This window comes from Lampetra fluviatilis, chromosome 13, assembly GCF_964198595.1.
Source record: "Lampetra fluviatilis chromosome 13, kcLamFluv1.1, whole genome shotgun sequence".
Classification (NCBI taxonomy): Eukaryota; Metazoa; Chordata; class Hyperoartia; order Petromyzontiformes; family Petromyzontidae; genus Lampetra; species Lampetra fluviatilis.
In genome coordinates, this window is record NC_136287.1 from 14,068,638 (window position 1) to 14,081,499 (window position 12,862).

Consider the following 12,862-nt stretch of genomic DNA (forward strand, 5'->3'; position numbering starts at 1 on the left):
GAGGTTCCAATCATTACAATCACACAAGAGGAAAGTCAGGAAGCAGGTGATGCTTATGAAGAGCAAAGTGTCGTAAAGTCTGTAGGTAATGAAATCGAGTTGAGTACCTTGGAAGATGACAGCCTGTCCATCGAAGAAAAGGCTCCAACTTTGGACGTTGACACACCTGTGAGAGAATTGCCACCTTCTGTAGAATTGACTGACCAGCAGAAAACAAGTATAGCTTCTACTGCTTTGCCAAATTCCCATGAGTCCACTTTAAAGACCGAGATTGAAGCAGTGCCTGCCCAAGACGAGGGGTTTATGGGGAAATTTAAGCGTCCATTTTTTAGTCTCTATGATAAAAATGCATCTCTAGTGGGAAGAATGGTCCAGACAACTAAGGAAGAGAGTGGCATTTTTAGCAAATTCAAGCTTCCTTTTGCAAGCGAACAACAAAGTAAAGATATCGAGCGCACGTCCCAGGAAACTCGAGCAGCTAGAGAGGACGATGACCGCACTGGACCCACGAAGCTACCATGCACTGAAACTTCAGCAAGCGAGGTTATTAACTCGGAATCCGAAAATGCAAAAGGAGGTGATCTGGCAGAACCTGTAACTAGCCCGGCAAGTTCTGTTGAGGCCATCAACAATGTAAATATCCCGGACAATATTTCTGAGCATTCTCACTCTGTGTTGGGTGACGAGCAGGTCATGGAGATCCATGTGGCTGCTTCGGCGACAGATGATGTTATACAGACAGAAGTCGACACTGAACTTAGTGTAGATGCTGTTGGTGAAAACCCACCAGAGGGAAATGAAAAATGCACTTTCTCAGAGGTTTCCAGAGGGGAGGTTATTGGAGAGTCAGACCTTGTAAGTTCCTTGAAGGAGCCTGCAATAAATATGCCGGCGTGTGATGAGGAACTGAAGACAGACACAGGAACCGTGGCAACCATGGACCTGCTGCGTGTCGAAAGGCCAGTAGAAAATCCAGCATGATAAATGGTTTTCACCATTTATCTAGTGTCTCCTTAGCACACTGTGTTTGTAGATGTTCGATTTGAAACCTTTCCTACACTTTTAAATGTGAATGTTTAGCTGGCTTTTCCCTTCTGGCTTTTAATGTGTGTTTATTGTACTGATTGCGAATGGCTTTTGTTGTTTTTTTGTAATTCTGGTATTTATAGAATAATTTGCATGCATTGTATGATTGTCAAATGTGTCACTCCAAATGACATTTTTTACATGTATATTAATATTTTTTCATTGTCATCTATATTTTGAATATAGGCTACTTACTATATCTAACGTTAAACCGTAAAAATGTACAGTTATAAAACAATATAAAATGTTGATAACAATTGGGTAATTGTATAAATTGGTAAATAAATAATACTTTTTAATATATACATATGATTAGATCATCACACGTGTTTTTGTATCGAACCAAAACAAATATGCAATACTGCGTTAGTCGTGCACAAGCACAAATAACAAAACCACTTGGCCGCATTTTTCAATAACGCTTCCCTAAAAAAAGGAAAATAAAACCGATGGGCGATGTTTCGAGACCACGTGACGTTTTAGGGTAATGCTCTCCGCTATGAGGAACCTCCATTGCCCTCAAACGTCACCTGTCGTACAATTCGTCCTCTTTCAGGGCAGCGTTATTGACGGACGTGTTTTAAGGTGCGCTCGTGCGTATTCGTGCACAGAAGTGTTACGGCGACTATGGTTCTGCGGCAGCATGTAAGATGTGTTGCTGTGTGCACGCGGGCTCTTGCAGCCCTGGTGGCAGCCGAAGCTACGGCTCTTCGGCAAACCTGAGCCAGGCGAGTTCCGAGCAGCTGAGCGAGCTGGATCAGGATGAGCTGGAGGAGGACGAGGCTGGGCTCGACTGCCACTCTTTCCGCAGCTCCAGCAGCTTCCCGCGGGGCAGTTCCGCTTACCGCAAGGTGCTGTCACCAAGCTCCTCCGTAACTAACCACCACCTGTCCATACATTATCCTGTCCCGCTTCGTTACAGCCGCCAAAACCTTCAACCTTTGCTGCTCTGTTCTATTCTCTCGTATGGCAGGGCGATTCGTAACTTTTCGTGTTGAAACCACCATAACCTTTCCTCGTGCATACATAATGCATGCCGACCAAAGGTTGCCTTCCTCCCACATTTCGCGTGGGTTATAGTAAGCTCGCTTGTGATGAAACCACCTGGGATCTGCCGATCTGTTTACATGACAAAACCGTACGAATTGACTACGTCGGTTGGCGGAAGATGTAACAACACATTTATATTCACGCGATCTTACCCAAAAAAAAACCTTCATTACGGACAATATTGGTCGCGAAAGCATAGTACTACTACCTGTGAAACTGACCATTGGCACGATGCCCACCGTATTCACCGCTTCCCCACACCGGGGTAGGACATAAAAATGCAAGGCTCCGGCGTGCGCGTTTTGTGTTGCGCCCAGGTGCTCACCGAGCAGGACTCGCGGGGTGCGTACAGCGACCGAGAGGAGTACCACCACCAGCGGGGTGGGGAGTACCACGGCTCCGACGACACGCAGCCCATCAGCGAGGAGGCCGCTTCGCCCGGGACCCTCCGCCACGAAGCCAAGCCGGAGGCCCGCGAGGCTCTGCACAACGACGAGGGCCTGCCGAACATCGTTCGGCCCACCGACAGGTGAGAGTGTGCGCGGGAGTGTCCCACGCTCGCTATTTTATCAGGTGAGGCTCACTGAGCTGCTATGTAGCTTTTTTTCAGAAGCAACTTGGCCACAAACGATAGCTCAACGAAGTGGCTGATAATGTGGAAGTGTATAGCAGATAGATACTCTAAACGCATGTTGATTCTAAATTTGGAGGGAAAAACCAGAGGACCCGGAGAAAAATTCACGCGACCACGGGGAGAACACGTTAACTGCAGATATATAGGCGTGAGGGTCGGGATCAAACCCACGACCTCCTTTAAACCAGGCGAGGTAGTTAACATTTCGCTGCCACTTATCTGGCCTGGAACCAATTAATAGCATTATATGATCGATAGTTATGGTAACATTGAATTACGCTCATCTGGAAATGAATGTCAGCAGTGCATGATTTCAGCCGGAACTTTCAATGGCTTGGCTCCGAAAAAATACTACCCTCATCCCAATTCCACCACTCCCACCCCCTCCCTGCCTGGGAGGGTTGGATTTGGACGGTTGGCAGTTGGGGTTGGGGGGGTGGCACCTCGTAAAATATTCCGTGGGAAATAAAACCCCCTGGATGTCAAATTTCTACAAATGACAACATTTTTTGAGACAATTTTTTTAGACTTATATGTTGTTTTATACAAACTCCTGGACGCACGGCCCTTTTGAATGAATGAAGCATGCCCTTGTGCGGATGTGCCGTGTATCACGCCGCACAAGGGCACGTGCTGATCGGCAGGGCTTTGTTCACTCTGCAGGTTCGTGTCCGACGAGGGGCCAAGCCCCTTCACCCCGGCGCGCGCGCGCTGGATACGTGCCATCCACAAGGTCCAGATGCAGATCCGCGAGGTAGGGAAACGGTCGGCGTGGTAACGGTTACTTCCCTATCTCCTCCTAGCAACAGTATCCGTTGCCGTGCGCGTACTGCGGTGCGGTTGCCAAGGCGAAATCCGCACTTGTGTCTGCGCAAGAAGCTCGGAATGCCTCTTCATGCACCGAGGACCAATTTTAAAACCAATCGCACATTTTGGAGTAACCTGCGAGGGCAGCACTTCCACATTGCTCAAGGGGCACTGTGCGCAGAGTTTGCACAAAATAAAAGGTCGCATCATCTGTTGTACATGGGAGTTTCATTTTGCCCCCCCCCCCCATTTCTCCCTCACATTTTCATGCACGAAGGTCAACCTGACCTCTAAAAACTCTTTCTAAGTTTGCCTTCTGGAGTTGCCTGTGACAACGGTGCAGCCTATTTGACCCGAGGGCGTTTTTAAGGGGATGTCCATCGAGTGAGCTCACGTACCCATTCGACGTCACCCCGGCGTTTTTTTTCTTCTAATGAACCCCTCACACTGTCATGTAATCACAGATAAGATGCTGACAAGATTCATAAACGGCTATCTTCACAATGTTCGCTTCACTTGCAAAATGCTTTGTTCAAACGGAGTCCTTTATATGCATTTGCAAACACATTTCAAAATGCTGAGGAATAAGTGTATAGCCCCGCTTTGATACTGCACACTTACCCGTTTGTTACTTATTCTTAGGTTTTTTCGGTAAAGTCACGTAGGTAAAACATCAAAATTAATGAAAATAAAATAAAAACAAAAATCACGACGTTTCGGAGGCAAACGTCGTGATTTTTGTTTTTGTTTTTATTTTATTTTCATTAATTTTGATGTTTTACCTACGTGACTTTACCGAAAAAACCTAAGAATATGATTCCTTGCAGTCACGAAAGCTTCAAATGTAGAACGTTTGTTACTTGTCACTTTGGTGTTGGTGACCGTATGGCGTAAGTACTGTGGGGAGAATTTGCGGCAATTATGCTTAAAAGGTGGGTAAACCAAGATGTGCCATTTGCCTGTTTCCGAATCCATTATATTTCACAGCATGATTTTTTCTAGCTCTCAATCAGCCTGGACCAGGTCTTGAAACGGATCCTTGTGAGTGTGGAAATTAGTGCGTTGCACAGAGCTGTCCTGATCTCTTCCATTCTCTTATCACTTATTGCCACTGCGCTCCGATGCATTGTCCAATTGTGTGCAGTTCTGTGTTCTATTTATCCGCTTTGTAGAATGCTATAGCTCGGCTTTGCTGTTAAATAGTATGCAGTACCTTGTTATACTGTTGTGCATTGTAATGCTCTCTGAAATTCTACTCTTGGATGCTTGAGAAAATGAGATATTTAACTCACAAGTTAAAATGGTAAATCATTGTTTATTATTCCATAGCACTGTGGGGTGGGGATAAATCTTGTTTTAATCATTCTCACAGTGAAATACCCTCTGTCTCTCTCCTACATGACACTGTGTCCCACTTTGTACTATGCTGTATCAACCTGTAGTTTTCGAAATCATCTTAAATGTACGAACACTTTTCAGCCCTTTGGCAATCTGCTGTTGGATGAAGGCCTTCCATGTTGGTCAGGGAGGATGTTTGACCGTACATTGGTTAGCGCCACTGATGTGAGCCGAACTCAGGTAGCCGAGTTGATAGCGCAGTGCGCTAACCCTTGCACCACCATTCCTTCTCTCGTCGTATACATTTTTTATACGCTGTCTTGTGTATTGTCATGATCTACTGGGCTGTGCACGTCATGGCGGTTCGCTGGCTTCTCCTGGCAATGTGCTGAAGGGTGCCACGGTGTGGATTTGCTCTCCTATGAAATGCCTCAATGGTGTGGTGCGTCCACGTCGGACTGGGCTCCCGTGTGCTGCAACACGTTGCCGTTGGGAGACTGAGCGAGGCTTATGCACCGCCATTTTCAGAATAATCTCTCCACAGCCACTGAAAATGGGTTATACTGCCTACACACGACATTATAATTCCAGCGCGAATCGTTTAGCATTCATGATTCTCTTTTGCAAGCATACTCTTGTGTACCATATATTTAATTGGAAATCGTAATATATTCTATTTTCTTTGCGAAAAAAATACTTGTATTTGTGGATTCATTTTGTGCATTATACTGAGCGCAGTTCATCATATGCCCATTATATTTTTTGGTATTTTTCAATATGCAGTATTTTTTTAAATGTAATTTCTACACAAACTGGCGCCGGAGTCTACCTCGCCCGTTATTCTATGTGTGACGGGGACTTTCACGCATTGCTGTTGACGCAGCGTTCTCAAATCAGTAGCAGCAGATGTGTAGCGAATGTTTGTTTACATGTATTCCTGCAAAGGTCTCATCTCATCAGCAATTGTCATGCTGATGCCTATGTTGGTAATGTTGCTGGATTCAATGGGAGCTTGAGCTGACGTCACCTTTTGTCTCAGTCACGTGGTGCAATTGTGACCGTTTGTTTTTCTTGGATTTGTTAAATTCGCATGTTTTGGGTGGGTTTGGAGTCCTTCAATAACGTGTTCACATCTGCGTAGAATGGTGATGCAGGCTGTGCTTCCCACATCACTTGATAACTGGTGAAATGCAGCCCGATTTTGTTCTAATTTAGTATTGTGCTCATGTGAACGTCGAGATGTCTTAACAGCAGTCCGTTACACGCAATGCTGTCGATGCCACCACACTTTGCGACTGCTTCCTTCCTTCTGATACGTTTATGCAGTTGCTGCAAAGTTAGCGTCTGACCTAAATCTGTCGTTACAATATCCCACCATCTGGCCTTAGGTCATCTACCACTGGGTACCCACTATCTACCACTGGGCATCCATTCTATCTACCACTGGTGACCCATTCTATCTACCACTGGGTACCCACTATCTACCACCGGGCATCCATTCTATCTACCACTGGTGACCCATTCTATCTACCACTGGGTACCCACTATCTACCACCGGGCGTCCATTCTATCTACCACTGGGTACCCACTATCTACCACCGGGCGTCCATTCTATCTACCACTGGTGACCCATTCTATCTACCACTGGGTACCCACTATCTACCACCGGGCATCCATTCTATCTACCACCGGGCATCCATTCTATCTACCACTGGTGACCCATTCTATCTACCACTAGTGACCCATTCTATCTATCACTAGTGACCCATTCTATCTACCACTGGATACCCATTCTATCTACCACTGGATACCCATTCTATCTACCACTGGATACCCATTCTATCTATCACTGGTGACCCATTCTATCTACCACTAGTGACCCATTCTATATATCACTAGTGACCCATTCTATCTACCACTGTATACCCATTCTATCTACCACTGGTGACCCATTCTATCTACCACTGGGTACCCATTCTATCTACCACTGGTGACCCATTCTATCTACCACTGGTGACCCATTCTATCTACCACTGGATACCCATTCTATCTACCACTAGTGACCCATTCTATCTACCACTGGTGACCCATTCTATCTATCACTGGATACCCATTCTATCTATCACTGGTGACCCATTCTATCTATCACTGGATACCCATTCTATCTACCACTGGTGACCCATTCTATCTATCACTGGATACCCATTCTATCTACCACTGGTGACCCATTCTATCTATCACTGGATACCCATTCTATCTACCACTGGTGACCCATTCTATCTACCACTAGTGACCCATTCTATCTACCACTGGATACCCATTCTATCTACCACTAGTGACCCATTCTATCTACCACTGGTGACCCATTCTATCTACCACTGGATACCCATTCTATCTATCACTGGTGACCCATTCTATCTACCACTAGTGACCCATTCTATCTATCACTAGTGACCCATTCTATCTACCACTGGATACCCATTCTATCTACCACTGGTGACCCATTCTATCTACCACTAGTGACCCATTCTATCTATCACTGGTGACCCATTCTATCTACCACTGGATACCCATTCTATCTATCACTAGTGACCCATTCTATCTACCACTGGTGACCCATTCTATCTACCACTGGTGACCCATTCTATCTACCACTGGTGACCCATTCTATCTACCACTGGTGACCCATTCTATCTACCACTGGTGACCCATTCTATCTACCACTGGTGACCCATTCTATCTACCACTGGTGACCCATTCCAACGCCTATCTTATTAGCCTCCCTCCTCTATTCTGCACACATACCCCACCCATCACAACCTTCTTCTCTTGATTATATATTTTGCCATGCTCCTGCATGGAATGACTCGCAACCTCCACTTGCATCAGTATTCAAAGTCTAAACTATTAGTTTTAGTTGCTTTGCTAAAGTTCAGCTTTTTGACCCGCACAGGTACACAGATATGTCCACCTCAAGGAATGACCTCACCAAAACTCGTACTGCGACATTAAACATTTTATTATGTTTTATTTTTATTATTTTCCTTCTACGTGACTTTACCGAAAGAACCAAGAAGATGAATCCCTGCAGTCACGAAAGCTTTAAATAGAAAATTAAACATGCCTTGACCTCTTTCTCTTAATCCAATGTGTTATGCATTTTACTATTAATGCACGTCTTACCAGTTATTTCATGCGTAGCTATGCAGCGTCTGTGTCAAATTGATGTGCTTATTGAATAGTCATAAGGGAATTCAATGCAAGTGAAACAAACATCTTACACGTTGTTTCAATCAAATATATATCCCTCTCGTTTGTTCTTACAAATTGTATTCTGTCACCTCCTTGGCCTCCCCCCCACTCACTCCCTTCCCTGACACTCCAGTTCATCCCCCGTGTAAACCTCTAAATGCTCCTTTCACCTCATCTCTCTCTCTCTCTCAATACTCTCAACCACTTTCACTTCTCTCGCTGTTTTAACCTTTTCACCTCGTGTCCTCATTTTCGTTAATTCTATTGTTCCGTTGACATTTTCTAGACACTCCTCAGCAAAAAACGAAATCTAAAATTCTCCTACAATTGAATTAGTATATTTTCACGGTAAAATATTTTTTAAGACATGAGTGTAATTCGTTTATACGGTTATTGTTACAGATATGATTAATGCTGAAATTAAGTATTACATAGGCCTCAAAACAAATTAGGCAAACACATGACTGAGACAAAAAATTAAGCTATTGATGGCATCATCCCATGTTCCCAATTTTCATATTTATGTGAAAAATCGGAAAATTGGGTCTGAAAAATAATCGTTTTAGATTGATGTAAAACTATATTTATTAAGCCATATCTGCGTTTTTCCCACCAAAAGAGGCTTCCCGTGGCATTGGGTGATGTCACTTTTGTTCTCACGGATACAGGTTAATGAGCATATCATGTGAATTATTTGATAATCTGAGAGAAATCCAAAATTGTCCACATTGAAATCTGAAATATATCCGGACTACAAAAATAAGTAAAAAAATCCTAAAGTATGAATTCACCACTGCAGGATCTGCAGACTTATTATCCATTTTTTTAGTTTGTGCATATATGCTAATTATTTTTTTAAGTGGACAACACATGAACAATGTGAAGTGAGTAAAATAATAGCTGGATGTAGATGGGAAAACGATCCCAATCCCTTATTGTGTATTTCTGTGAAAATATCTTGATGGAAATGTATTCCAAAATCAGCAGGAACTGTAATAATATGTTCGCTCAGCAAATCGTTCCTCCACCAAGTACCATGGGCATGCCCAAAGAGTTGAAATGGGAAAAAGAAGGCAGTGAAATGTGCGACTGTGATTTTCTCCTGGGGCAAGGAAAGTCACGCACAGCTTGCCTTCACTGGAATGACATCACATGTCACCTGTCTTTATGAACTGCACATGATTTTCTGAAGCCCATGCCTTGGAGACTATAATCCTGTCACTGAAGAACCAAATGCTAATTTTGCTCACGTTGTTTATTTTGTCCTTTTCCTCGTTTAGACAAAATTTTGACTGCCTTACGTTAAATGTTCTCTTGATTTTCGTGTTTTTATGTTTATATTGCACCATTGTCTCATGCAAGTAAACAGCATTCCATATGGTCTGTATATAAATGGATTTGCGTAATCTATTCTTAATGATTTAATTAGCTGTGTCACGTGTGTCTTCTTCAAAGCGATGTGATCTCACAATCATTTCCTGGGTGCGTGTATCTGTAGATTTGAGCTCATTAGCATGACGGTAGTGTTTAGATATATCGCAGACTAATGAGACAGTCTAGGATACCGCTAATTGCAACATATGCCAAATGTTGTACAGTTTATACAAATTGATATAGGCTTGTCGGATAACGCATTGCTTTTATATAGGGTACCAAGAGAGCATAGAATGAACATGAGGCAATATAATCTCCTACATTGTTGTGCTTAGGGTTAGCGCTTTTTTTTTGCCAGGACAGAAGTACAAACTTTTGTTCAGTTATCTAATGAAGTGGTCTCTCCGAAAGTGTTGTTTTAGCCACCATAATGTCGGTGAAGTCTAACAGCGATTTTGGCCAGAGAAACCTCTGTCCCTAATTGATATACTTGCATTGTTTAACTTCGGCAAGCATTCAAGAAGGGACATTGTAATTTAAAATATCTAATTTCATTCACCAAATTGGACCGTGATTGCATTCAAAGGCCTTTGTGCAAATGTCATGGAATCTTTTCATGCTCACACAAATTAAGACATGCACATCCCTTTGATATTCATGCAGCCTATCACGAAGCTTAAAAAGGATGTGAACACCGACTGCTAGATGGAGTATAAAATGTACGAATCGCTAACCTCATGATAATTTACGGAAAAAAAATATTTTGAGATTAAACTATCAACCCAAACGTCCTTTGGACGCAGCTGCCTATCTCGACATAACCTCCGTCCCACCATCCAGGAATACAGCCAGCAAGCCTTTTTTTTTAATATATAGCATGATTCATTTGATGCAGGAAAAAATGCCATGTCTTGCTCTTCATAAATAAATATAAGATATGATAAATGAATAGAGCTTGTTTTAATGTGTTGCGCTGGAACCGTTAATGTGCATAGTCCAGTACGTTACCACCCAACCATCTCTCTACCTTAAAATTGTAATCCGTTTTGTAGAACATTTCTTGAAATAAAACATTGAGTTTAAATGTATTTATTTTAAACATTTCAATAATGTCCTATCCTTGCCCTCTCTGTGCTCCCTCTGTTCAAACTCATTGTGTTATTTTCTCACAACTATATATATCCCACCTTTGAGACTGAACAGTTAATTACGCCTTGCTTGTTAATCTTGAATCACCACTTGGACTGTTTGATCTGCTGGATTTTGGATGGCGAAGTGATCTACCAGCAGGGCTGGTTACTTTCCAGGCTGTGAGTCATGGCTGAAGATGACTTATCCTACTATACTTAGTGAATATCCCTTTTTGGATGAAGTGGTGATACTTAAAAAAAAACATTCCCACCAGCATGAACTTTGACGATGCAAGCCGAACGTAGCAAGGATGTCCACCTTTTGTGACATCCTAACCTCTGGCCTCTGGCAGATCGCAAAACAATTCCTTGTCAAGCTCCTCTGCCAAATGTGCCTCATATTTTAATTGCCCTCATACTTGTCCAGCCACTATCGTCGAGCCAGCTGAAGGCCCCCATGCCCATGTTTGGCTTTTTGTTTTGCTAAAATAGACTTCATGATCACAAGTGAATAGTTCTCCGCCAATGTGTAGGAATCACACTGTTGGACTTTTATATGCTTGACAATGAGCTATGTGTGTTTAGGCAGTTGGTAAAAATCGAAAAATTAAGTGATATAAATAGTAGGCAATGTAGGTGCCGCACGGGTCTGCTAAGCAAAACACTTGTTGACATCAGTATCGTATAAACATGGTTCGATGCTACAGTTTGACAAAGTGGAAATTTGAAAGAAAGTTACGAGTCATAGAATGTTTAAACCACATTGTGTGTGATTTAATTAGGTCAAATATTTTTTTATGTTTTAATTAATCAGGACAAAAGTGTATTATTAGTATTTGTTAAGCGTTCAAAGCCACGGCTTCTCAAAATGTCTGACGTAAAACGTAGGCCATAAAAATATCACATTACCAGGGCAAAACGAGAAAATATTTTCTTTTAAAAATACGCAGATAAATGGGAAGGGCGTCACATTTAATGACGGCCTACACAACGAATGACAAAACACAAGCATGTTTAATTTCTATTTCGTTCCTGCACATTGGATGAAACGTAAATGCTTCCAGGACATTTTTATTTCGAGAAGAAAATGGAGGTTGAAAAATATGTTACTTACCAATGACTCACTCGAGCCAAAATTGCAGTTATAGTTGTGTGATAGAGCCAATTGGCAAATCATCATCATCATCATCGATGACCCGTCCATGTTGAATCACTGGACCATAGCGCAAAACGTGTGCGGCTGCTTTTTCAACCATTTACGGGGAACATTAAGGTTCGGTTGCCATGGCACAGACTTGTAACCATAGAATGGAACCAAACCAAACAGCGAAGTGAACGACCGGTTTCAACCGCTATTTATTTGGATGCCATTAAATTGGGAACAGTTAAGGTGTAGTTTTGTCCACGCATCTCATGTGAATCTCTTCATAGATTGTACGCTTCATCAGGATTAAAGAGTTGGAAGCTTGGTTGGGATAAACCTTAACTCTTTGTTGTTTAGTGCACGTAACCATTTCTAAAAATATACATGTGTCAGTCTAGCACATGTGGCCAGGCACATCAGCGATAATAAAAAAATAATTGTTTGAAAATCAACCAAAAGACTACTCCTTTGATAGTTTGGTGAGCTCTTCATTTTATGTTGAAGTTCTGCATTTTTCCTGTGCCGCATGAATATTAGAATGTTAAGAGCGGTGACATTGGAGTCTTAAGTCAAGGGTCCACGTGACCCTCTTATCTAGCGAGCACGAAGCGGCGTTCATAGCTGTTGATGGCCATGATTCAGTGGTGGAAATCACACGTTCATGTGGCACTGTATTTGCTTGGTTGTAAAATTAGTTGTATTTCTCCCATGTGGTCTGACAAATTTGTACGAGCTTACTTTGTGCTAAATAGCAGTATTTAATATTTGTCGTCTGGCTACAAGTTTTAGCCAACCTTTTTTTGTATGCGCGTGATACACTGTGATCCACTATCCTATGTTATTTCCTTTACAAATATATTGGAATTCGCTTGCAAAGAGAACATAGCGCATTAAGTGATCTGGCCTCAACGAAATTCTTAGCACTGTGAAGTCATTGTTTGCCCATTGCCTTAATGTTTATGTGTTGAACATAAAGGGGTCTTTTATCTAATGAAGATTAAAAATGGGGTGGTGAAAGGAGTTTCCCGCTGTCTGCCAGGATTTCGA

At 42.6% G+C, this 12,862-nt stretch overlaps 1 protein-coding gene across 5 annotated transcripts in view; it reads left to right on the top strand.

Moving 5' to 3' along the window:
* The window catches only part of UNC13B (unc-13 homolog B), a 176,022-nt gene that overhangs the window by 81,113 nt on the left and 82,047 nt on the right, over window positions 1-12,862 (top strand). For all 5 annotated transcript variants that reach the window (XM_078862355.1, XM_078862357.1, XM_078862358.1 and 2 more), the window contains 3 exons: window positions 1,769-1,937; window positions 2,454-2,665; window positions 3,434-3,524. In XM_078862355.1, the coding sequence (XP_078718481.1) occupies window positions 1,769-1,937; window positions 2,454-2,665; window positions 3,434-3,524 (472 nt within the window). The remainder of the gene's footprint in view (window positions 1-1,768; window positions 1,938-2,453; window positions 2,666-3,433; window positions 3,525-12,862) is intronic.